We start from the raw sequence: 27,465 nt of genomic DNA, 5'->3' as shown, positions 1-27,465 counted from the left end.
AGAGTGCAGGGATTTCAACTTCTATACTGCCCCTCATGGAATTTTAGGTGCTTTTGGTGCCTCGTCGGTCTTCAAAGCAATGCATTCTGTAGTTTTCTCTACAGTTTTATAACCTCAGGACCATGGATGCCTGGAATGGCCATAGATGGGCTTCATAAGGTCAAAAGCACTCTGAAGCACCGTGTGGAATTTTATGAATATGTGTCTATGAGTTTTTGTTGTTTTCTGGGAGGGACATTACCCTTGTCATCATATACTAGTCTAAGGGATACATAAAGCCCCAAAGGTTAAGCACAGAGAATTTTAGATTACTTTATTTGCTCTTCTTATGTTTCTAATTTCCATATTATTAAAACTTAAGTGTTAGTTTCTCCCTCAGACTTCAAAAACCAGTAACAATGTTTTCTGCCTATTTTTTAAAAAATCATTGTTTTCCAAAAGATCACCTCTTAGTCTATATTTACTTGTATAATAATAATTATAAATAAAAAATAAAAATAATTTTATAATAATAAGCTCCATGCATTTTATTGATCAAATCGTATCCAGCAGGAAAACTCTGAATCATTTGTTGACTGACCTCAAACTCCTCATTTCTCCCCCCACAATTTATGGTGAGGGTGGGAAGAAGACCTAAACTAAAAGCAAGAGAACAGGGGCCATGAGACTGTGCCATCCTCTCATCGAGGCATTTTCCCACATCAAAAATACAATAACTCAAACAAAATCTCCTCATAACGAACTAAAGTTGATTTCCAATGTTCTCGTTCTTCTACCTCTAATAACTTAACCTTCCCATTCTGACCTGTGGGAATCCTGTTCTTCCTTCAAGACCTACCTAAATTTTTAAAATACTTTTCTTGATTTTTCCAATGAGAATTTTGCTTCCCTTTCTTTGGCTACACATTGACACATCACTCATTTTTATGTCATTGCCATATTGTTCTGTGTTCTAGTTATTTGTGTTCATTTCCAGTGCTACTGTATATGCCATGAATAATGTGCACCCATGTTTTTGGCCCAGGCTTTCAAGAAAAAAAATCTTCTACTGTGATTTTTAATTCAATTATTTATTTATTTATATTTAGAAACCAAACCGATTATTGTATTCCAGGGTATTGTTTTGCATATGGATGTCATTATTGCTTTCTAGAGTTACACTTTTAATTCATAAGCATAAATTTAAAAAAAACCATTTATATAGATATGGAATTAGTACTACCCATGTGTAATGCACACCCTTATTTTTCCCTCAAAAATCTGGGCAAAAAAGTGCTCATTAGATGTGGCAAAATACGGTACATTGCAAGTTCCGTGGGGACGGAGATGCTGTTTCACCCTCCCTTAGGCTTCTCACAGCGCACACGGCATTGCCTTGCACATAGCAATTATTCAACAAGACTATATTGAGTAGATAAATATGCTTCACTGCCCTCCACCCTTATGCCTTTATAGTACTGGCTCTCCAACAGGGGTTCCTAGGGGGCCATCGGGCAATGTCTGGAGGTGCTTTTGCCTTTCCCTGCTGGAGGAAGTGCTCCCGGAACCTAAAGAGGAGTGTGTTTTAGTAGTGCTAAGTATCTTACAATGCACAGAACAGCCTCCCCCTGCTCCCAAATAGAAACTCTCTGGCCCGAGATGTCAATAGTGCTGTGGCTGAGAGACTGTTTCATGGGTGTAAAATGTCTTCCTGTGCTTCAGTCTTTGCAGTTCAGGAGAAAAGGATTGTATAATTTCTGCCTTCTAATTTGGAAATAGGAGCAAGGGGTGTATTAGGAAATAAGCTTGGTTGTCACTCAAAAGGCTAAAGACAAACAAGAGTTTGGAGTGCTCTTAGAGTTTAAAGCCAAGAAAGCAAATCCGAACATGAACTGTGAGCTAGTGAATTGGAAAATAAGATAAATAGCTAAAATACCAAAAGCCAAACATAAAAATCACAGACTGGATGATAGGACAATTGAATTCTGTTAATCATTGACAGGTGAATTTCTTGAATTCTTCTTATATTCTTTCAGTACAGTTTTGTGTGGGCTTCCATGTCAATGATAGGAGCCAGAGATGAAAAAGATAGTTTCCACATTACCGAGTGATTTTGAAATTTCTTCTGAAAGTTCTTATGACCCTCTCTCCCTTGCCTTGTAGTTGCACTGAGTGAATTGAATGACTCAGAAATCTAAAAGGTTGATGAAACTTCCACTGTATCTAGGTTATCATCCTGTAATAATTTTGCTCTGGAAATTGATAAACTAAGTACATGTGGTAAATCAAATAATTAAATGCCTAGTGTGAACTGATTGTGATGAACTCTTTCAATGACACAGTTCTCTAGAGTTTTCTGACTGCCTGGTATTTTCTGAAAAACATATATCTATAGGTCTTTCCAAATTGAAATTTAAAAAATCGCTTAGAGTTGAACTTTATGCATCATCAAAATAAATATTCTAAATTAATATCATGTAAAATTATTTCTTATAAAATTAACTTATTTCACTCTTCACATTTCTTACTTATTTTTCTGATTCTTCTGATTGGAAAACATTGACTGATTAGATTTTTGTAACTTAGTTGAGAGTACAGAAACAATTAACCAATGGTCAAGGTGAAGGACAAGACTTACTTTTAACAAAAATATTTACTTAATTCAAGACAAAATTGTTTTTTCTGAATTGCTTGGAAAATTTCCTCTTCCCACCTCACTATGACAATTGAGATTGGAGAAAAGACATTCTAAATATAATTTTAAAAAACTCTTAATTTTCTTGTTTAATTTTAGAGTAATATTGGGAATGTTGCACTATCTGCAAATAGGTACTAAAAATACTGGAATATATTATTGAAATGAATAAGAATATTTATAACCACTCACTTTTCAGAAAGAAGGCTTGTTCCTATATGTAATTACAGTGTTCTTTCCAAATAAGAGATGCTTACAAACATTCATGTTTCCTGTCTGAGAGGGAAAAGTCATAATAGGGAAAACATGTCCTCGGAAGCATGTGCTTTGCAGGATCCTCATTATTAAAATGAATGTGCTAACAATATGATAAATGCTGAGGAGTGACTGGGTTGGGGGCAACGTAAAGTGAAATCTCCATAGTAGGAAAATGCCTGCATTCAGATGAGCAAAGCTTAGAGTAACAACATTGACTGTAACCAGTAAAGACTTTTCTTTACTGCACCATACATGATTGATGTTCCGGAGCAACCCACACCACTGTGGGCCTCTGTGTTTCACTGCAGTCAGTATTTGAAAGAAATACTAAACCAGCTCCTAATACATTTATCATCTGATAAGTGTTATGTTATATTTAACTGAGAAATCTATGCTTGAAGTGCAGTCTGAAAATGGTAGAACTTTTCAGGTAGTGGTAAAAGTCAATGAAAACCCAAACTGAAATTAAATGGACTAATAATAGTTATACCGTGATGAGCCTGGTTTTTTCCTGGTCAAATTTTCTTCCATTTTTTTCTTTCCTACCTCCCTGTCTCCCTTCCTTCCTTCCAATCTTCCTTCCTTCCTTCCTTCCTTCCTTCCTTCCTTCCTTCCTTCCCTCTTTCCATCCTTCTCCCTCTTTCTTTTCCATTCTTCCTTTTTTTTCTTTCATCTATCTATCTAAGTATGTGTGCATGTGTATTTATATGTACAAAAACTGGAGAATCTTTTATTTGGAAATATCTTCATAATTAACTATAGGTTCATGCATATCTTTTTGGAATTTCAATGGGTTATAAATATTTCTATGATCTTGTAATAATATATTCTAGCATGTTAGTACCATTTACATATAGAAACTTCTTCAACTGAATATATAGAAATCAAAATAATGTATGTGGATTTAATTTATTCAGTAGGTATTTATTCAGTTCCCATGTTAAGATCTTTTGAAAGATCACAGGATAGAACAATCAAAATTACAATTTAGTAACAGATAATTTAACTATTTTTTACTTCAAGGTAGAATGAGTGACAATAACAGATTGTATTATTTGATAATATATAAAAATATGTTTTTCTCTCTCAAGAAAATCTATAGCAATTCATTTAAACTTTTAGAAAAAGGATAAAATCCATGAACACTATAAGTTAACATTAAAATTACTTCTTGTCCTGAGTTAGTTGATCTCTAAACATTCATTATTTTCCTTGTTAAAAATCTTAATCAATGTGAACATTTATGGATGATTTATGTTGTAGAGAATCTGGTAATGAAATGGAAAAATAAAATCTTAATTACATCCCCCACTACTTCTGCTGTGTTAATTCAAGAAAACACACTCAAGTATTTAGACAGATGGCAGTGGCGGCCATATTTGCCTATGACTTCTCTACAGGGAAGCAAGAGAAAGCAGAGTCCTTAGGATGTGTGCTTGTCTGCCTACTTTCCCACTTCGAAATCCTCAATAAATGCTGATTTTTTTCACAGCCAAATGTTTTCCTATCTGATTAGGCAGTTTTCTACTTCAGTAAGCATGTAATATGGAAGCAGCTAAATTTCCACACTAGAAGTGAAAAAACAATATTTTTAGTTTGGAAATAAAACAGTCTGGAAGAATCAGGACCATTGAGATCATAAAGAGCTTCATAGGGAGTATATTTCTGATGAATCCATACCACAGGGTTAAAGAGTTAAAGGCTTAGTTTTAAGAAGAATGAGACTAGGCTATGTTTATACAATAAACAACAGTTTTAAATGACTGTTTATAATCAATTATCTTGAAGGCTGATTCTTGTTGCTTAAGATTGTATTATTCCTCAAATAAGAGGACAAGAGCTGGACAAGTTGGCATTTTTAAAGAATTTGTCTCAGCTTACATTTTGGATAACACTTTGGGCTTTTCCTTGGAAAAATGAATGCACATAGCTGCTGAGTGTGTTTCTTCAAAGGAAGGTGGATTCCAATTGGCTGTTTTTTAAAAAACACCTATTAAATTGACAAAAGGAAAATGGGAAACATTCACAAGCATAATCATATAAAACTTCATTCTTGTGTGACACCATTTTATATTTAACAGTTTGGGCACTCAGTAAGAAAATGGGCTACATTAACACTAGTGGTAGTAACCTTCTGTTAAAAGAAGGTATGCAGCAGAGAGAAAGAAAGAGCTTATATGCTTTGCAACAGCATTAATGGAACTGGAGAGCATTATGCTAAGTGAAATAAGACAGGCAGTGAGAGACAAATACCATATGATCTCACCTTTAACTGGAACATAATCAACAAAAGAAAAAAGCAAACAAAATATAACCAGAGACATTGAAGTTAAGAACAACCTAACAATAGCCAGAGGGGAGTGGGGAGGGGATAGTGGGGAGAGGGGTTTACAGGAGCTACTATAAGGGACACATGGACAAAATCAAGGGGGAGGGTGGAGGCAGGGGCAGAGGTGGGTTCAGCTGGGGTAGGGTGGAGGGATGGGGAGAAAATGCAGACAACTGTAATTGAATAACAATGAAAAATTTTTTAAAAAGAAGGTAACTGATAGATTGAGAGGTTAAGTAGTTCTTGTTCAAAAATCCAATCCAGGTGGTCATATAATGCATGCTTCAAACATTCAACTCATTCTAAAACTTAGTACATTGTGGTTAGTACATTATGGTCAAATTCCCAATTTCAGGTGTTGCTTCTACATTCAATAAACAACAAATGTTAATGGATTACCAGTCATGTGCTTGGCACTGCTAAGCATTAGATACTTTCATAAGTAAAATGTATAAATCTGCATATCAAATCTTACAGTCCCATTAAGTCAGATCTGATGCTCACCTATCATAACGTTTGGTCTGTTAAAAAATATTTGTATACTAATCTTTTAAATTCAAATATTATGGAATGAATTTTCAATCAGTAGATGAGAAGAAGCTACAATTATCTGTTTTTCTTAAGTTCATTTGCCCTATGTCATTTGCATATTTTCCTCCTAAGGACTAGCTAAAGTGTATCTGTCCTTTGTCCCCTCAGAAATTTTTTAAATCAGTACATCCTGTTTTAGTCACTTCAGGGTGTTATAACTAAATACAACAGGCTGGATGGCTTAAACAACAAACATGGGGGCTAGGAAGTCCAAGATCAAGGTGCCAGCAGATTCAGGGTTTAGTGAGAACTGCGCTCTTGCTGCATCTTCTCTCTCATGTCTCTTTTTTGAAGGGCACTAATCCGTCATGAGGGCTCCACCCTCATAGCCTGTTTACCTCCCACAGGCCCCATCTCCAAATATCATTATGGGGGGGATGAAGGCTTAAACATGAATTTTGTAGGAACATAATTTAGTCCTCTCTAATCCAAGTCTTTGCTATGAGTACTTTCTTCTTGTCCTCTTGTTTTTTCCCCAATAACCACATATATTATAAAGACTATAGTTAACATAATCGATTAATTTATTAATTAAAAATGTATTTGTTGATGGTCATTAAAGTTTTAGACAATGGGGAAAAAATAAGAATAAAATATTGCCTTTGACTTCAAGAAGTTTACCGATATCTCTACTCACTGTGCTCACACTGCAATGCATCAATGTTAAGTCTAATCCCTTAGAGGAGTTTGTTGAAATGGAGATTCCTACCCTCACTTACCAGAAATTTAGATTCTGTGGTTCTTAGAAGGGCACTATCCTATCTTTTGAGTAAGTACCCAGATAATTCTGATATGTGCAGTGACCCACAAGAATTATACTTGCTTCTATTCCAGCTCTGACTTTATCAGCTAATTCTAATTTGTAGTCTTTGGACTTTTCTATAATAACTGTCATTTTTTGAAAGCATATTATTTTCAGAACTATACACTCAATATACGTTAATATACATTATTTCATTAATCCTCATAACACACCTACAGAGAAGGTATGATGACCTTCACTTAACAGATTAGAAAGCAAGGCTAAAGAGTTTAAATAACTCTATTAAATATTCATTCAACAGATGTTTCTTGAGCTTCCATTTGTAGGTACCCTTTTAGGTTCTGGGAAGACAGTAGTGTACAAATTTCTAATAGAGGATAAACTTGCTTTTGATTACAAAATATGTGCTCTTAGCCATGTTCCCGAGATGTCATCCTCTCTAAATCTGATAAGCAGATCCTTATCTTATTTCTTGTGTCTGAAAGCCTCAAATTCCAGCCCTTTCACAACAGGGCTTTTAAATGATTAACTAGGAATTTTTAGACAATATATTGATGAGCTTCAGGAAGATGAATAAAATTCTTTTTTTGAAGTCCTCCCCGCCTTTGGAAAAGAGTTACCAGGATCCAACAGATTTTTCAAGAAGGCTGTGATCCTCAAAATGCTAATAAGGGGTGCTAACTCAGGTCCGAGGACTGGTATAGCCTCTTTGTCTGGAACAGAGTAGGTACTCATGAAATATTGTTTGAAATTGTGAACTTTGAAGACATTTATGTGTGCAATATGTGTGGGAAAACACTACAATTTCATACATGAATAAGCACAGTGGGAAAATTATTTTCAAAGGTAATTGTAGAATAGAACAAAATATCATTTCTAGAGAGAACATGTATAGGATTTGGGTTAAAGATTGGCTACAAAGAGATCAAACAGACAAGGTGACACCAAGATTTGATCTTGATGTTGACTTTAAGGAGCAATGGAAGCAAAGAAGAACAGCTGATTTGAGTCATAATGAAATACGTTTTAGACACGTTGATTCAGTGATGTCAAATATTCCTGTGAATGTGTTAACTGAGACACTGGAAACGGATCATAAATCCTTAAGAGAATTTGCACTAGAGCTATAAACTAAATATGTAATTACTTAGAGACAGTATGAAAATGGTGAAGTAAATTAAATTTTTTAAATTACTTTATTTTTATTCAATTACAGTTGTCTGAATTTGCCCCATACCACTTCCCCCAAGTAAATTAAATTTTAAAGAAAGAAGAATATTCAGAGAAGAGGGAATTGGAACAAGAAATTCAAAGAGGAATAAAAAGAAGGGAGCAAGGAGAACAAAAGTTCTAAGAAATGTCCCAATTTAATTTAAGAACAAAAGGTATATTAGAGTATATACTTTCTGTATAAGAACTTGGTAGAAAAGATGCATAAAATTTTATTTTGGTTAAAATAAGTATTTTTAAAAAGTATATATTTTGAAATATAACTTACTTCTTCCTCAATTTTTTTATAATTCCAAAAGATACATATTCATAACTGTCCAAAATATACACTCCCTATGGGGAGATAGGGCATACATGTATTTCATGTGTAAATACAAATATATACACATAGAACATATTTATTAATATCTGACAGTAATAATTATCAAGAATAAATCATAATAATTAAACATTGTAATTTACATTTGTTTACATTTATATATGACATGTGTACATATACACACAAACATATATTCATATAATAGATGAGGAACAATTTTTGCTATGAAAGAACTGAGAATAATGGGAGAAACAGTTAAGCAACAACTACAATATAGTAATTTAAGAATTAAACTTCATCACTATTCATTGGATTCTCCCCATATGTAGGACTAATGTGTTATCTTGTTTATGTCCCTCAAAACAGTTCACATTCTTAATCATTAGCTGCCAATATGGATATAGAAATAAACACAGGAGTAGTATAAAGAAAAGTGCACTTAACACTAACTAGGAGGTAGAAAAGACATTCCAGAGAAAGTGGTAATTGAGTTGCATGATGAAGAATGTTTGGAAAAAGAGCTTCACAGAGGGTATATGTAAATACTGAGAATGAATAAGTGTAAGCTGTGTTTAGGGAGCAAAAAACAGTGTGGTTTAACTGGACCAGATAATGGGATGAGAGTGGAAGGATAGGCAAAGCTGATATTCTAAGGAGCCTGAAATCTATTCATGGATTTCAGGTGTTTGATTTTCTCTTGTAGGCTATTGAGCCATTTAAAATTCCTGTTGTTAAGTCTGTTCTCATGTTGGGAGTGTTCTGATATTTTGATTCTAAAATGATCATCACAGTTGTTGCATGTAAATGTATGGGAGAAGAAAGGGTTTGTAGGAATAGAAAAAAACAGAATTCTATTGTGATGATCTATGTAATCAATGATAGGACTATAAATTAAGGTAAGGCAATAAAATAGAAAGGGGAAGAGAGATCAAAGACACTTTAGGAGGAAACTCAAGTGTATAATGAATAATTTAAGAGAGTGGAAGCATGTGCTATTAAGAATTATGCCAGAAAAATAGGCATCATTTAAAAAGTAGCCAGCATTGGGGCAGTTCTGGGCAAACTAAGACATCTCTAGGAGATGTAAAATCAATGATACCACATATCAGATGAGAAAAGGAGAGAGAATCATTTACTGGGCTTTGAATCATGGATCTACTACAATCAAGCCGCCACAATATTAGACAAGTTTCCTAATCTCTGTGCAGTTTTGATTTCCTTGCTTTGAATGGAGACCATAGGGTTGTATGATGGTCAAATAAGTATGTCTTATGAAATCACAGTGTAGTGGCTGACACACAATCTGAGCTATATAGGTACTTACTGTTAAAAGAGTAGACACTTCATGAAGAGCAGGGAATTTGAGTTGGACCTTGAAAAACATATAGAATAGCAATATGTAGAAAATACGAAATGGAGAGAAACTATGATTACACATCAGGTGTATGTGGGAAATGGGAAAGAGTTTAGATTGAACTGCACAGAACAGACAGTGAAGTTATGTGTATTAGAAAATCAGTCTGGAACGCAGTGCACAAAAAATATGAAATGCAAAAAGTTTAGATTTGTATATAGTAAGCAGTGGAATATCACCAAATGCTTTTCAGTAGGACTAGCCTCTGAGAATACATTAAATTTTAACAGGAACAAGTAGATGTTTGCAAAGGTCACACAGTAATTTGGTATAGGCAAGATGACAACTAAGTTCTGTGTGAACTGACCCACGGCCTTGATCTTTACACTGTGCCAGATAGGTTCTCAGAAAGCCTGTTACCATCTGCCTCGGTATACTGAGGCATAACTGAATAAACACACTGTTTGAAGAGGAAGTGTGATGAGTGAGCTTGTGTTGGCCAAAACGCAAGCTCTGGGGCCAGCTGTGTTATTTTATATAAACTATAGAATCTCAATATTCTTCACTTTAAAAAGGGATGGTGTTTGTCACAGAGTTGGTGAATATAAAAATTCCAGTTTTCTAAAATTGTCTATTAAATTTCTAGAATGGTTTCCTGCGGCGTGTACTTCTACGTGTACCCTTAAAATAAAGGCCCATTAACTGAAGTTACTTGAATTTACATTCATGCCTTACAACCTGTAAAAGTTTAATTGGCCTTTAGTGATTCAAATTATTTTATGGAAATTATATAAAGAATTTTTGCTTGGCATACACTGGATGCTTAACACATAGTGGCTATTTTATTATACCAGTAAGATCAGAAATGACCCATCTACATGAAGTTTTGTAATATCGTGGATAACAACAAGGAATATGGAGCCTGACTACTTGTTACAAAGTCCTCCTTTGACATTTACTAATCATGTGACCCAGGGCAAGCTACTTAGGATATTTAGTTGGGGGAAATAGTATTACCAATTCCAAAGAGTTGGCGTTGAGATTTAATGAGATAGTATTTGTTAATGCTTAAAATACTTCCAGAAAAACAGTAAGGTCTGAAGAAGTATATGATATACAAAAGGAAATAAATAAATAGACAAACAGAAATGTCATCCCATCAAATTTTCCTCGGGATGGATCAAACCAATGAACTATCAGTAACTGAGAATTTCTGGCCTGGGATGACTAACTGTTTATTCTCCTAAACTTGTCTTTAAAAATATTTATATTTATATTTTATATGTATGTATTTCAAGCTAAGCTACTTTACCTTCATCCAAAATGTTCCAGTCTTTACTCCTTTATTCCCTTTTTGTCCTTGTTATTTATCTTTTGCAATGCTGGGAATGCAATAGGCACTCAATGAATGCCTGGGGGGTATAACAATTTCAATATTTAAAAAGACGTATTGAATTTGGCAAATTTCACACTTTTGTGTATTGATCAGTTTTTGAATTTCAAAAAGAAAGATTATAACAAAAAGCCAAACAATATACTTCATGATCAGAATCCCATGAATCTGGATGCATTTTTTTCTAAAGTAAATTTGTATGTTAATTAATTAATTATATAAATCTGAAATCCAACTGTATTTATTCATATTAATAATTTATACTAAAAGCATGGATTACATTAAAATTATGCCATAAAATATACATGAATAATCATAGCTGATGGCTGGAAATGATTAGTATGTGACACAAAATAAAAGGGTATCTAGACTGTAGAAGTAGATAATAACGACAATAATAGTACTGAAAATGAAACAATGCTATGTTTTCATATTATCCTTATTTTACATATGAGGAACAGAGGCACAGGGAAGTACAGTGTCTAAGGTCATAGTGATAGTAATAAGTGAAGTCAGGGTTTGAACTCAGGCAATTTAATGCCTTATGCCACCAAAGGAAAACACAATTTATATTACAAAAATGGTATTACTTACTCATCATTTTAATTACAAAAAAAGCACTTGGAATGAATAATTGCATTCACAATATCCATACTTAAGTTTTAATAATTATAGTATCTAAAATATTTAAGAAGGTAATTTCAGGTATCATCTTTCTTTATGAAAAATAAATAATAGTTTGATAATGAAAGAGATTTCATGGCTAGCTTAATAACGTTGATACAGTTCCCACCTGTACAGAGCACAAAATAACAGCTGTAGAAACTGGAAAAGACCTAAACATGTTTCTCCATGACCATTAAAATACTGTATATTTTATTATTTATCAATGGTTTATTAAAAAGATAAAGTAAAATAGATTTACATACTTGAAATAAAAATAAGTTTTTTCACAGGGATGGGTCTCAAGCACACTCCACAAGATTTTGAAGACAAGATAACAACTTCCAGACAGCCACAAACACCATCGTGTTCAACACAAAAGGGTGATAAGCAAAACACTTTAATTAGTTGTATCATTAAAAAGTCAAATCTCTGACATCTCTGCTCATTCTCCTTTTACTGCTCTAGAGCTACATTCTCCTATTCCGCTCTATATCACCTAGCTTCTAAAATTTTTTGGCTTCTATTTTCACTGAAGTTATATTGCTTCATAGTTCTACTGCATATTTCTTTTGCTTTCTAATTTTGTCCATTGCATCGCTGCAGTTCTAGATTCTAATTTCTATTGACCCTTATGTAACACAAAAAAGTACAACTGAGGCAATTGATGGCATATACAGTGTGGCTAATGAGAAGAACTTGTTTTCTTCATAGCTTGTCAATTAGGTCACTGATGACAATGTTTGTATTTGGTGGATACAGTTGGCAAAGTAGCATTCTAATAGAATGGTCTGAAAGCATGTCCTGATGCAAGGAAAACAGTGGGAAAATTCTAGTCTTATAGGTTTAGGAGTCAGGGATTGAACTTAGATCTAAGGGCTGGTAATTGAAATAGGAAAATCTATCCCTCCCACCCCCAACCACAGAAGGAGGAGCCACAGTATCAGCACACAAATCTCCCTCAAACCTGACTCATGAATTAAGCGTCTTGGCTGACTCTTAAACAACCCCTGCATAGAACAAGGCACTAGGGAACCTGGTAAAAATCAGGAAGGTAAATAGCTAGAAAACTGCTGAGCAGAGATTTCAACTGCTACCTGTTGTTGGCAAGACAGAGTTTAGAGTTCAAATTCTACCAAGTAAAATTGGCTTTGTAGTAAGCCTTACCTTAAAATTAAAGACTGCAAAGGATAAAGAATATGCCCCAAGATTAAAGACAGTAATAAAAGATCTACATGCCCTAACAAAGGGTAAATAAAGCCTCTAAAACTCAGAATGGTTAGCCAATTATTTAACTGCTTCTTACAATAAAATTAAGAAATGGTGAGACGAATATAACATCATCTAGAGCCTACAATAAATTCACCATAAATATTGGCTAATAATAATAATGTTACTAGAGGTATAAAGCAGAAAAATGAGATTCAAATCCAGCAAAAAATAAAAACAGTCAATTGAAATAGACCTGTATGTGACTCAGATGCTAGATTTAGCAGATGAGAATTTTAAATTAATTATTACTAAGACTTAAAGAAGAATATAGTAATAGTAAGTGACAAATGGACAATCTCAGCAGACAAATGAAAACTATTTATAAGTAAATAAAAATTCTAGAACCTAAAGGGTAATATCTGATGTAAGAAATCTCCTAAGTGGACTTAATGAAAGCTTGGGGCAAGTTTGTGATAGATATTATCAAATCTAAAAGTAAATAAATAATAAAAATTTTTTAAATTATAGAGCATTACTTATCTGTGAGGGAATATCAAGTAGTCTAACAAATATGTATTTGCAGCTCCAAAGGAGGGAGAGAGAAAAATACAGAAATAATGTTTAAGGAAATAATGGGCAGTTATTTTTCCAAATTTAAATTAAAATAAATTGTTTGTGAACTCTATCCAATAAGGGAGGAAAAAAGAAATAAATGATATAAATACAGGAAAGAAATAAATAGAACTTTGTTCAAAGGCCCCAAAATTTTGCACAAGAAAAGTTTTAGTGAATTTTAAAGCAAATTACTTTACAAATTGTACAAAGCAATCTTCCTACAAAACTTAATTGATTACTAAAGTGAGGGATTCATATAAGTGGAGATAAATGACTCAGTGGAAGAGAATACAAGTTCAAAATTAGATCATGTTTCCTACAAAATCACCAAGGGAATCTAATAGATAAGAGAAAGTCTGCACTATAAATGGTGCAGGAATAAGTGGGGTTTTGCACAGAAGTGATGAATCTTGAGCCCTGCCAAATACTGTACACAAAGTTTATTCAAGTATATCATAGCCTGTACATAAAATTAAAACTCAAAGTTTCCCAAATAAATCCTTGGATAATTTCTTTGAGACTTTGTGATACTCAAAGATTTCTTAGAGAAAATATATACACACATGAAAACTCTTCCTAAAGAAAAATATGATAAATTTAACTTCAAAATGTCTTTTCGTCAAAAGTTACCAGAATCAAAATAAAAAGGCATGTCACAAAATGGGAGAATGTATTTTAAAATGCATATATCTGCTAAATGACTTATATCTAAGATATATAAAGAATTCCAACAAATAAATTAGGCAAATAACCCAATAAAGATAGATAAGATCTTGGACAGTTTGCTAAAGCAAATATATGAGTGTCCCAACAAATTCATAGAATGCTGCTAAACAACATTAGTTATTAGAGAAAAAATAGCACAAGGTAGCCCTTCATCCATTAGAATGAGTAAAATTATAGATTTCTCATTTTGTTTTTAACCTCATAATGTTCCAGTTAGGGGCTTCAGTTTAGCACTATTAAAATCATTTAATTATATAGTTCAAATCTTCAATACCAAAGAATTATTTCTCTGTTGCATTTCTCTGCCCAGCTCATCTGATATGTACATGAACAACACGATGGTTAATTTAAGAAAAATGAAAGGTGATACATAATGCTACTGTTACTACTGTACTGCATAAATCAGCTAACACACAAATATATGCTATCTAAAAAATAATAACATTCCATGCTTATTGAATTAAAAACATGTATTCAATAAAAAGATTTCCTAAATGCCTTTAGTATAATCACAGGGAAAAAGCATGACTCTGTGTGGCAGATATTCCAAATGAATAAAAACATAATCAAAAAAACACTCAAAAATTAAGCAACAGAAGATAATTTCAAGCAGAATCTTTTGTAACTTTCAAAAGAGAGGGAGGGAGGAGATGCTGTTGTTGCTTCATCAAAGTAACTAAAAAGTAATAAAATTTCATGATAAACCATTTATTCTTTTTTATGACTTATTTTTTTCTTTTATATACAATCTCTCACAACCATGTTGTTAGGTTGTCCCCCCCCACCATTATCTTAACCTGACTGATTGAAGGGAGTGAACTTTTCTTCACTTTTAGCACATCAGTGCCTCCTGAAGGCCAGTCTCCCCTCAGAGTGAGAACTGATTTCACGGAGGTCAGCAGAAGTGAAGCAGCGCTATGAATCAAGTCTCCACTCAGGAATGTGCAGAGCTCTTTGGCCAACACTGTCAAGTCTGTGGTTGGTATGGTTTTCCTGTGCATGAATCCCCGAGTATGAGGCCTGAGATGAAACAGTGCTCGAATGGCCTAAAGAGCCATAAAGTGGGCATTTTTAAAACTTTATTGTTCATTGTTTTCCATTTTTATTTTTTATTTTTAAATCTAATGTGTATTAACCTTTAATTGAAAAAATTCTCAATTAAACACATAAGAATTTTTTTAAAAAATAAAGGTTATGTTCTCCTTTATCCAGTTCTCTACTTCACTGGCCCCTTAGAAGCAGCCACTGTTACAAATCTCTTGGTTTTACTTCCTAAATGATTCTACTATTTGTAAACAAATGGTAGTATGCTGTCCATAACAATAAATGTAAATAAATACACAGTAACAAAAAAGATCTTAGAAATATATTCACACCTAATAATGTAACTTAAAAGATCAAAACCCTAATTTCAAAAACTGTAGTTTTTGCTTCCTGTGCAGCTCAACTGCAGTAACTACACATGGGAGAGTACACTCAAAACTATGTTGTCCAACACAAGTGAGAGGTTCTAATGCGTTGCTTTTGAGCCGGAAGTAAAGTCACCTGGAGGTTCTGAGCTTAAAAGAAATGCCTCACCGCTGGCTTTCCTCCACTCTCCCTTTCTTCCTGAGATGGAACTCAAGCCCTGGCTAGTGATCCTCTTGGAGGTACACAGGAAAAGACAGATGTTACTTAGGAACCATTGTTCTGTATCCAAACTAATACCTGACCCCAACACACAACATGACCTGGAGCAGAGCTGCTATAAAAATGTAACTCTCCTTTAACCCCTCCATCTAAATTATCAGAAAGCTTCCCTCCACTGATTTAAACAAATTTGGTCTTTGACCCCTAGAGCTAGAACTGGTCTCAACAACTCTTTCAGACAGTTGTAGTATTGACTGTTTGATGTATGTCAACTAGCATAAAATTCAATTCTATTTCATAACAGATCTTCGAATAATGCCACACATGCCCAAAGTCATGGTAACAGGCTCTTTATTCCAAGTAAGTCAGTAGCATAAAACGCTGCAGATTAATGAAATAATGCTCTTTGTTGCATCAAGCTTTGGCATCTAATGCAGCTGTGATTTGCGGTATTGTTCGACCAGTTGTAGCATTTGTCAATGTGCTTCCTATAGGACTTCAAAAGCCTTCCAACAAATACCACATGCTTGGAAGGGTTCTCATGTGTATAAGCAAGGATTTTTGGGGGTCTGGGATTTTTTGTTACTTAACAACCAGATCAGTACAATAGTTCATAAACCAATCAGTTGCTTAATGATCTTTCCACAGACATTCAAGTCTGACAATTTGAGATACCACAGAAGACCCAAGAAATATATTTGTTCACTTTTGTGGGGAAAAACCCCAACAACATATTGAACACTTTTTAAATAAAATTCAAACTCTAAAATTAAAGCAAGATTTCTAATAAAAAATATTTTGATAATTTTTTAGGCATTCAAATTTTGTCAAGAAATTTTCAAGGATTTCTCACTTATATAATCTGTAAATATTATATATATTTATATATGTAAGTAAATATTTACTAATATATAATAAATTGCATTATAAAATAAATTTTGTTATCAATATTGAGGTATAAATATATACTTATAAACATACATAAATTATGTATATAAATTTATATCTTTATGTTAAAATAAATTTCAACATCTTTTGGCAAGCAGTGTTTAATAAACTGTAATACAGGAAGATATTGTATTGAATAAAGTATTAAAAAGTTTTGGTACTTAATAGTTCAAAAAATGGTTTTATTTAATTGGGACCAACTGGCCTCATTGCTTCTTATAAACTCTGCAATATATATTCAGTAAAAAGGAATAAAAATGAACAGATGTTTCTCCTTAAAGAATGCAGACAAAGATTTTCTTACACTATAAATCAGCTGCTAGTGGATTTCCAGGACATTGCTTCAGGCTATTTAGATATAAAACTCAACAAAACAAAACAAAAACCCCAAAGGATTTACCTCTGTGTGGATCCAAAACTGGTACAGGAGATTGAACTGAAGATGAATAGCGTACACCGAAGGCGGTACGAAGAGTGCCAGGGGACAGTAGAACACCTGGAAGGTAACAAATTTTTAAATTTGCACACAGGATTTCTCCACATAACACATACCATTACTAATGATTCAACATCTGAGCATACACTGAAGCAAATATATCTTATTGTTTGCAAATTTGCCTATTTCTCATATGTTATTGTCACGTTTGACTTTGCCACATTAATTCTCCACACGGTGATAAAGTTGCAGACATTAGAGCTAAGTCCACGGGACTTCCATTTTGCACCTAAGTTGTCTAGTTAAAATGCCATTGGTGGTGTGTTATTTCCTTAATCTTGAAAAAGCTAGATGTGTTTCCTGAACTTAAAGAGGTTTTCTATATACACACAAATACTCACTTTCTTCAAGTAAAAGAAGTGTAGGATCATGTGTCTTTATACCTTGACAGCTTTCAAACTCTGTAATATATATATAACCTTGCATTCTTAGGAATAAAATGAAATTATAATAAAAGAGTGATTTCATATAAGGAGAAGATAAAATAAATTTCCTCCTTCAAATGTGTTTCTATGTGGTTGATGAGGGTACAATATCTCCTAATTTTTTCAAAGTTAGCAAGGAAGGGGCTATGATATAGTGCCATAGTCGAAACAAATTTTAAAGTTTAATATTTCCTAACAGATGGAAATGCCTCTGACTTAAAAAAAAAACAAACCTTATGCTTAAACCACAGAACTGGTTAGAATCAACTAATAAGCAAAATCTTCTGTGTTCTCCTAATGACTTTGATCCCCAAGAGCGGGTTCATGGTTTAAAAAAATCATATTAAGTGAAAAACTAAACAACCAAATAGGAATTAAAAAAAACCCTGACTTCCACTTTATATTTTGTGTTTTGTAGAGTTAATGTTTCCAAAATTCTAGATATTTAAATAATATTTCTTCTGAATACTATTTTATTTCTATATTATTTTAAAGTTTTTGTTCTCAATTAGGCCAAATATTACATTTAGTGATGATTACACATTAGAAATTGGATATTTATATAAACTTCTAGTTTTTGTTTCTAACCTTAAGTTATCAAAGCCCAACTGTAATCACAGACAGTACCAGTGTCATTATTTATAACTATGTTATTAAGCAATGAATTAGATCACTGAGCCACAACAGTACACTGGCTCTTATTCAAGATACCCACTGTTAAGCCTTGGTTCCGCTATAGACTCTCTCCATGATATTCCTAAAGTTCTTAACCTTCCATTTCTGCAAATAAATTGTGAAGGGGAAAAACCATTTGAAATCTAGCCATCCTTTTGGTTCCAAAAGATCTGTGATACTGTAGTATAATTTTTGTAATATATTAAAATACTTCCCTTACAAAAGGTTAATAAAGATATTTTAAACACACATATATGACCTATGATAAACGTACTTTGAGTTAAGGAGTGTTTTGGAATCTTCGAGATATGAATAACAATATAAAACAACTTCACTTGGATACTTAATAAAAAGTTCTATTTGGAGGGTTCATAGCAGATGAATATTCATAGTTCATTATAATTCCCCAAAGTGTAGAGAAATAGTCCTTAGACATAGTAGTAACTATGGAAAGTGGGTTCTATGATCAAATAAGTTGTGAAGTAGTGAGTTAAACAAGTGAAGTTTCCTTACTGCAGAACCTCTCAGGGCCTTTACCATCCTACTGTGAACCACAAGCCTATTAACCCACAGAATATTCTGTTATTGTTTCCTATAGGTCAGACTTTGAAAAAAATATTGAACAAAAAACTGTCTCAAATTTTACAACTCATTACCATAATGATCTGACAATTAGAAAAGTGAACTCAGCATGAATTCCAGAAAATCACATTCCTAATAAGAAAATAAAGAAATAGGGCAGGGGTAAGTTACATGAATCATATAACACTTAATTTCTTGTTATTAACATAGTACTGTAAAGCAATTTCTTGATACGATCAAGGTTCTAATTTCTAAAGTTCAAAGCAGCTTAGCAAATGTCCTCCAGGTCTGAGAATTAGCAATAGTTTTCTCTACATCCAATCTTTGCATTCCCAAACCCTCTATAATGTTTAAAACCAATTTAAATGTCCTTTCCATCAGAAAATCTCAAATGGTACTAATTTGACAGAGACATTTCTCCTTCCTCAACCTTAAAGTCTCAGTACCTGGGCCAAGGGACAGTATACTATTTACCAAATATATCCATTTCTGCCTTCATCCAAACCCATGTTATTCTCACTTCAAGACTCTGTGGCCTTAAATGTCACTGTCTACTGTAGGTTTATTTTATTATTTTTTGATAGAAGTCATATATAACAGGGCCATAAAGGAGAGGAATAACCCAGATCTGTGTGTGAGGAGGAAATGAGAATAAGCCTAGGGGAGACCTCAGGCTAAAGCAGAGGAAAGATGAGTGAGTTTTCTTCTGTTCTTCAAGTGGAAGAGGCAGCCAGGGGTGTGCGAGGGGGCATCATGAAGCGAGAAACAACATGGCATTTAGGGAGGGTGATTAAGTACCTCAGCATTGCTGAAGGTGTCGGCGAATGTGCAAGGGACCGGTTTGGGCCGTGGCACTCATACATGGATCTCAGGGAGTCTGTGCACACCCTTGATATCACTACAAGAAAGTGTGAGCTTGTGTGCATGGGGGAATGTGCAATTTTCTGAGGAAATAGTCTGTAGCTTTTGTCAGAGAGGTGAGATAATTTGGACATCAGTCAAACCAGGGAGAAAAGCCTTTTAATGCCATTCTGAGGAGATTGGATTTATCCTAGGCTATGAGGGAGCAGTTAATGTTTTTTAAGCTTGTAAGAAACATAAAAATGAGTTTGAAATTTACTTTAATAGCCCAGTGAAAGATCATGCACATTTAACCACAGCAGTTGCCACAGGGATGGAGAGGCAGAATGCACTCGAGCGATCTAAGGATTTGGTAACTATTTAAATATAGTAGAGGAACAACAGCGTATCAGAAGATGCCCACAGTTTTGGCTTGTTGGGTGGTGTTCACCAAGACACTGAACAGGAGGAAGAATAGGTTGTAAACTTCCACTAAGAAGATATTTTGTGGAAGTCCTTGAGGAATATCCCTAGGAAGCTGTTGAGTGAGCCAATATATTGTGCAAATGTCAACCGGACTAAAAATGACACTGGATTTGCAGGTATGGGGCAGTGGGGCAGTCGGTCTGGTATCTACACCTAAGTAAGTTTAAGAATCACTCAAAGAAAGTGATGGGATAGAGGTAGAGATTACTTACTTCTTTCTATCCCTGCGAACAATGAAGGAGAGAGCTGGAAGTATTCCTTAAAAAATATACTACTATGAGAGATACAAATTTATTTATGATATATTTAGAAGGAGCCATTGAGAGAAAGAAGAACTAATGTCAAAAGTAGCTGATCAGACAAAGTCCAAGAAAAGAACTAAGAGAGAAGCAATGTCATCAACCTAAGGATTAGGCCTGCTGAACAGACGTGAACATTTTCTGTAAAAGTAGTAAGTGGTAAGGAAGCATTCACAAATCTTAGTGAAGATATCCAAACAGAAATTAGAGAGATGCATTTCTCTGTGAAGTTTAAAATGTGTCGCTGGCTGACGGAAAGGGCAGCAGTGGAGAGGAGAGCCTGAGGAGACTGGAATTCTGGAAAGGCTTCTTCCAGGTGGGCAGAAGGCTCACATTTCCAGTTTGGTGAGCAGCACGGACAGCTTAGCTGTGTCTGGAAGCCGTACACTGGGGGGGTACTATGCTGCCCAGCTGGAGCTGGAGGACACCCATGGTGCTCAGCAGTCAGGGTGTGGGAGGGAAGTAGGTAGTGACCGGATTCAAGCAGGGCTTGGGGAGTTCAAAGCAGATGTAACAGAAGGCCAAGGGCTGTGCTTTCCAGAGTCATGGAAATGAAGCCCCTTAGGGTGGAAGAACTAGAAAATAAAACCATGAAGCATGAAAAACTGGGAGAAAAAGCAGGGATTGAGAAAGGGGAGCTGTCCATGAGCAAGCTGCTAGTAAAATGGTTGAAGTTAAGTGAATAATTATGTATTTTGCCATGTATAATGCACACTTTTTTGCCCAAATTTTTGAAGGAAAAATAAGGATGCACATTATACATGGGTATGATTACATAATCATACCCATGTATAATGTGCATCCTTACTTTTTCCTTCAAAAACAAAACATGCATGTACATTATACATGGCAAAATACAGTACTTTAAAAGAAATGAAAAAATCTGAGCTCCGGGATTCATGTCTATTTTCACAGTAGTTTAACTTTACTAATATCTGCACTTCCGTGATTCTTTTTAAATAATGTTACTTGTGAGACATTTCTTTTTCAGAACTGAGAAACTAAAGATCGAATAATCAAGTTCACTGCCCCACATTCTCTAAGTCTGTGTTTACCGGTGGCACAGAGCCCAACGCTCTGGTTGCAGGTAGAGATTACTGATCTCTATCCGTAAAACTCACCTTAAATTGTATGTTTGGAATCCGTGCTTTTGTTTCTACTTAGTAAGGACTTATCTCTAAGTATCTAGGTCCATCTTTCTGTTCCCATTTCTATGACTGTTTCTATTTCCTCTGTTCCCCATTCCACCCTTTCATACATCCTACATGCTAGCCATACACATACTGTTATGTGTTGAACTGTGTCTCTCCAAGAGACATATGAGGCCCTAGACCCCCAGTACCTCAGAGTGTAACCTTATTCAGAAATAGAATTATGGAGGTAATCAAGTTAAAATGAGGTAATTAGGATGGGCTCTAATCCAATGACTGGTGTCTTTATAAAAGTGGGAAATCTGTGCACGAAGACAGACAGGTACGTGAGAAAAAGCCACGTGACAATGAAGGCAGAATTCATCGGGGTGGTGAATCTATAAGCCAAGGAACACCAGAAATTGCCAGCAAACCACCAAAGGCTGCAAGAGAGGCATGGATCTAATTCTTCCTAACAGCCCCCAGAAGGAGCCAACCCTGTGGACACCCTAATCTCAGATTTCCAGCCACCAGACTGTGAGACAATCGATTTCTCTCATCACCCAGTTTTTGGCACTTAGTCCTGGCAGCCCCAGGAAACTAATCCACATACCACACATTTTATTTCTTTATCTAAATCCATCATTTTTTTCAGTCTTTTGTGTCTTCATAAACATTCTCCTTCTACATAATGCTTCATTTACAGCCCCATCCATCGCAAAACGTTTCTCTTCTTACAAGTTGGGGTCAAGCATCATTTCTTCTGTGAGTCTTCCCTTGGTAATTAGAGCGGACACTTCTCTCTAAAACCTTAATAGCTTGTATTAGAAGGCTGTTGACTTGCTCAAATCCCTCCAAGGAAAGAAGTCACCTTAAGAACAGAAGCTCATGTCTTCTCATTATGTCCCCAACCTCTGCCACTATGACTGGCTCCACCAGTCAAGACGTCTCTGTGCTTCTCAAAATAAGAACAAAAACATGTAAAAGGAGTTGAATATGTTTGCCAGGTGTACATTGTTTAAAAGTGACAATAAGATGTTGCTCTTATATGTAGAGCTCTTCACTATGACTTCCCTTATTTATCTTTCATAATAAGAACTACAAATGCCTGTCAGATTTCTGAAAAAAAAAACATCAAAAATCAGAGAATAATTTAATTTTTACCAAATTTCTAAATTTCTTGAGAAGCTACAGAGTAATTTCATCTTCCTGATGCACGCTAGAATCGGGGCCTTACAATTGGTCAAGACACAAAGAGGCAGAGGGATTCGTTTATTTAATACGTGGACATCAGCTTCATCTTATCAGCCGTCTTCGAATGGTGGTTGAGCAAGGCAAAGGCATGCCAGGGAATTCTGCAAAGTTTTGTTTCTTTACTTCTTGGGGGCTCAAGGCATGTTCTTCTTCTGTGACATTATAGTTATGAGGCTTTTATCCTCAGTGCATTTGACTGCATTACATCAAAGTTGTTAGTTTCTTGTGTCTTTATTTGTTCACATTTGTCTTTATATAACTCCAACTCCTGCATGTTGAAAAATAGTCGTTGCTTATGTAGTTTGGCAGGGAGTATGATGTAATAAGAAGGTCTGGGATTTCACTAAGCGTTCCTCTGTGGTCTTACATGTAATATAGAGACAATATCATACATGTGAATCATACTTGGTATGGTTCAAAGAATTTCCACTCTCATTATTTAAGGTGCTCTTCAAAATAACAATATGACAAGGCAGAGCAAATATTAATTGCGCCATTTCATGTACAAAATCACTGGGATCGAAACATTAACTATCAATTCAGAGTGGCAAAGCTAGTTAGTAAGTAGGCTACAGCTGTGATCCAGACTTCTTTATTCTTAGTGAATTGCTATCTATAGCTTCTCAATGTAATTAATGTATTTTTAAATTATGCTAAAAATCATTATATACTTATATATTCTCTAATTTACAGTATTAAGTGTTTTAATAAAGATTTTCATTAATTGATGTTATAACTATATTTCTACTCATGATGATTAAAATTTACCTATTTTTTAGATTATTAATATACTATGAACATAATTTACTATGTTTATTATAATCCCAACCTAGGATACAAAACTATTTTAATGATTGAGAGATACTACAAACCTAAAAAAATTACTTATTTAAAATGTACTTATTTAAATTAATGCATTTATCATTTTTTCTTTTTTTTATTGTTGTTGAGTTACAGTTATCCTATTTCCACTTTGCTCACCCCCCGACTCCCCCACTCCCACAGTCAATCCCACCCCATTGTCCATGCCCATGAGTCCTCTATTGGTGTCCCTTTGCTTGTCCCTTCCCCTTTCTTTCCCTCTGCCCTCCCCTTGGGTCATTGTCTATTTTTTCTTTATTTCCAAGTCTCTGCTCTATTTTGCTCATTTCTTTGTTTTGTTGATTAGGTTCCACTTATAGGTGAGATCATATAAAATGTGTCTTTCACTGTCTGTCTTATTTCACTTAGCATAATGCTCTCCAGTTCCATCCATGCTGTCGCAAATGGTAGGAGTTCCTTTTTCTTTCGGCTGTGTAGTATTCCATTGTGTAAATGTACCACAATTAATGCATTTATCATTAATTCCCTATGCTTTCAAGAGAAATACTCAGCTCATTGAATGTGGATACCTTACTATTTCCCATTCACTAGCTTCATATATGTTGAATATGTTAAAATATATTTGTACTCACAGGAAAATAACTCACCTATGCTCTAATTTTGGAGGATCTATTAAATAAAAAATATTTAATTGACTGACAGATTTAAATTATTTTATACATTGTGCCATTATCAGTCTCATACTGGCCTTATCTAGATAGCTAACAAACTATTTTCTTTGACAAATTGATTTTTGACAACTATAAACCTTTTATTTCACGTATTTGTGTGATGTATATTTATAAAACACTGACTGCATCATTGTTTTATAAATATACAATATATATAGCAAAGCATAGAGCAGTGAAAGATGGACTTCTTTTAAAGTCTACAGGCTGGTATGAAAGGCATTGCACAAAGTAATAAGTACTATAATTGAGATACACAAGTGTTTTATGGAACAAACAAACAAACAAAAGCAACCTGGACAAAGTGAAAAAGGCATCTGTAAAAAATAGGAATGATTTGAATTTTGAATCATATAACAATCAGAGGTAAAGAGGAAATAATTTTCCCGGCAGAGATAGTAGCAACTACAGTGAAATATCAAGGTACTGTGACACATGGACTAAGAAACCAACGTAGGTACAGTACTATAACCAAATGCCTCCAAACTCCACACCTTATTTAGATTTCCCCAGTTGGTTTCTTTTTTCCTGATGCCCTTTATCTGTTTGAGGATTTTGTCGAGGGTTCCACATTCCAGTTAGTCTTTCTGTCTTCCGCTTCCTCTGATCTGGACACTTTCCCAGATGCTCCCTCGTGTTTCATGACTTCTACACGTTCAAGGATAACTGGTTAGGTATTTCGTGGAATGTCCCTCAGTTTGGGTTTGACAGATGTCTTTTCTTTGGTTAGATTGGGGTTAGGATTTTGGTGACAAAGACCAAAGAAGTGAAAGGCCTTTCTCATTATAGGTCATCAAATGGTGCACAGGATAGGCCATCAAGGGGATATTCTTAACACATTTTATCAAAGAGTAAATGCTACTGACATGACATTTCTGAGGATATTAACTTGGATCTGAAATTGTTTGCCAAGTTTCTCCACTCTGAAGTCACCCTCCCATCCTCCCCTCCCCTCCCCTCTATCCCTTTTCCATACTCTTTCTTAATACAGAGCTTACTAGCACAGCCTGCACTCAAAAGCCAGGGGTAGGGAGGCATTAAGCTCCATTCCTAAAGGAGGGTGGTATGTACGTATATGATTTTTAATTCTTTAAGGAAATTTGTCTCCCATTTATTTTTTTTTCAATAATTTATCTATATCGGTATGGACCATTTTAGAATTTATTTTATACTTTGGTTTAAAATACCACTGTATGTTATATATTTTGTTGTTCAAATTGCTCCAGATTTTGGCCACTGGGAGCTCTTGCAAGTTCGTTCCTGTGTTCCTTTGACACATCTCATTCTTTTATTTTTCAAGCACTTCTATAGCTGTGTTTTCAATATACAATTGCAGCATTAAGGTATTTCATTATAAAGTTGGCAGAAAACAAAATGTTAATCCCGACACTGTTACGTATTACATAATATCCATGGGTCTAGACATATTTTATTATTTGCAAAGTGGAGAGACTATCATGTTTAAGGCATTATATTAATTAAGATGTGTAATAAAAGATTGAAGGACCATGCAAAACCAATAAATGTCTCACTTAAAATGGTACTCACTTAAAATTGCAGCTTTTCTTAGATGAGTAATGTTAAATTGAAGCTCAAAACTGGCTTAAAAATGCAAAAAGTACGGCTAGAAATTCTTACAATTTGAATTCTTATCTTTCAGGACGGTGAAGGGCAGGCTGCCATCCTGATTCTCACTGTGCTACCAAAGAAAAGGCCGCTGAGCTTAATTTTGCTTTTCGTTTCTCAAATCAATTTTACCTCCAATGACATGACCCATTTTTTATTTCTTCTAAAATATATTGTTACCTTAGTAACCACCAAATTGTATGCCTTATGTAGCACTGTGGATGACAAGAACCTTATAAAAGAGTCAAAGAAAATAAAAAGGACCGATGACTCCCCTGTGACTTGAATCTCTAGAAAGACCTATAACAGACTGTTAACCACCACAGACCCTTACTTAACCCATCTATGCTGTCTTCACAGAGGTAACCGTGATAGAAAAGAATCCAGGCAGGTTTACAAACCCGAATTCATTCCTCACATGGCAAGTTCTCCGAATCTATCCCACATGCACCCCCATCCCCATCCCTGCAAAAAATTAGTAGGTGGTTATGAATTCCCAAAGCTCATTTCCTTAACCAGTATATTTTCCCTGTCCTTGGTGATGTGATATGAGGTTGCAAAGGATAGTTATACCTGTACTATACAGGTGCGAGCCTGCATTTCACTTAGATTTCCCCTGTAACTTTGGATGCCTTGACTTAATGGGGGGAGGGGGGTGGTGACACAAGAGAAACCAGGATAAAGATGAACTGGGAGTAACATGTCGAACTTGGTCCCACCCAGAAAGGTTTAGTACTGTGGGATGTAGTGGGCTCCTCTGAGATGCTTTTGTAGCTTTCAAAATGGATGGTTTAAATATATTTTCTCCAAGATTACCTTTAGTTCTGAAATATATAATGCTCTGATAAAAATTTTCCTCTGATAATTCCCCAGATGATTAATTCACTAACTGTACTGATTTCCCTGGATCAACTCGAAATGGAGTTGCCTCCTTTCATGGAGACATTTTTCCCCAAAATGCAACTATCAGAGGTTTGGATTTTCCTCATGCAAAGAGAAAGGCATAAATCAGGAAAGAATAAAGATTTTTGAGATTAACATTGAATAAATCTGATATTCAGCCTATTTTGTAGAGAATAATACAATTGTGTATTAATGCCACTATTACTTAAGAAAGAATGGTGAGCACCATCCCCTTTTCCATGAGGGGCCTGTCCTTTCTTCCATTCACTGGGACCCTAGGCTATCCTTGAGCTGCAATGAAATAGGTAGAATTTTCTTCCACTTTTCATTATCCAGAGTTTTCAGCACAAGCTATCAGAGATGGGGAAATATGTATATGTAATCCTTCTTTTTCATCCATATTGCTTAGGGTTGTGTTATGGATTAAATTGTATGCCTCCAAAATTCATGTGTTGAAATTGTATCCTTTCATAGCCCAATCTTATCCCCTAATTC

At 34.7% G+C, this 27,465-nt stretch overlaps 1 protein-coding gene across 4 annotated transcripts in view; it reads right to left on the bottom strand.

The window, feature by feature from the left end:
• The window catches only part of AGMO (alkylglycerol monooxygenase), a 284,230-nt gene that overhangs the window by 154,494 nt on the left and 102,271 nt on the right, over nucleotides 1-27,465 (bottom strand). For all 4 annotated transcript variants that reach the window (XM_045185306.3, XM_045185305.2, XM_045185307.2 and 1 more), the window contains one exon: nucleotides 17,105-17,200. In XM_045185306.3, the coding sequence (XP_045041241.2) occupies nucleotides 17,105-17,200 (96 nt within the window). The remainder of the gene's footprint in view (nucleotides 1-17,104; nucleotides 17,201-27,465) is intronic.

The sequence above is a fragment of the Desmodus rotundus genome, chromosome 6 (assembly GCF_022682495.2).
Source record: "Desmodus rotundus isolate HL8 chromosome 6, HLdesRot8A.1, whole genome shotgun sequence".
Taxonomy (NCBI): Eukaryota; Metazoa; Chordata; class Mammalia; order Chiroptera; family Phyllostomidae; genus Desmodus; species Desmodus rotundus.
Note: the sequence above shows the minus strand (reverse complement) of the source record. Positions and strands in the feature narration are given on the sequence as shown.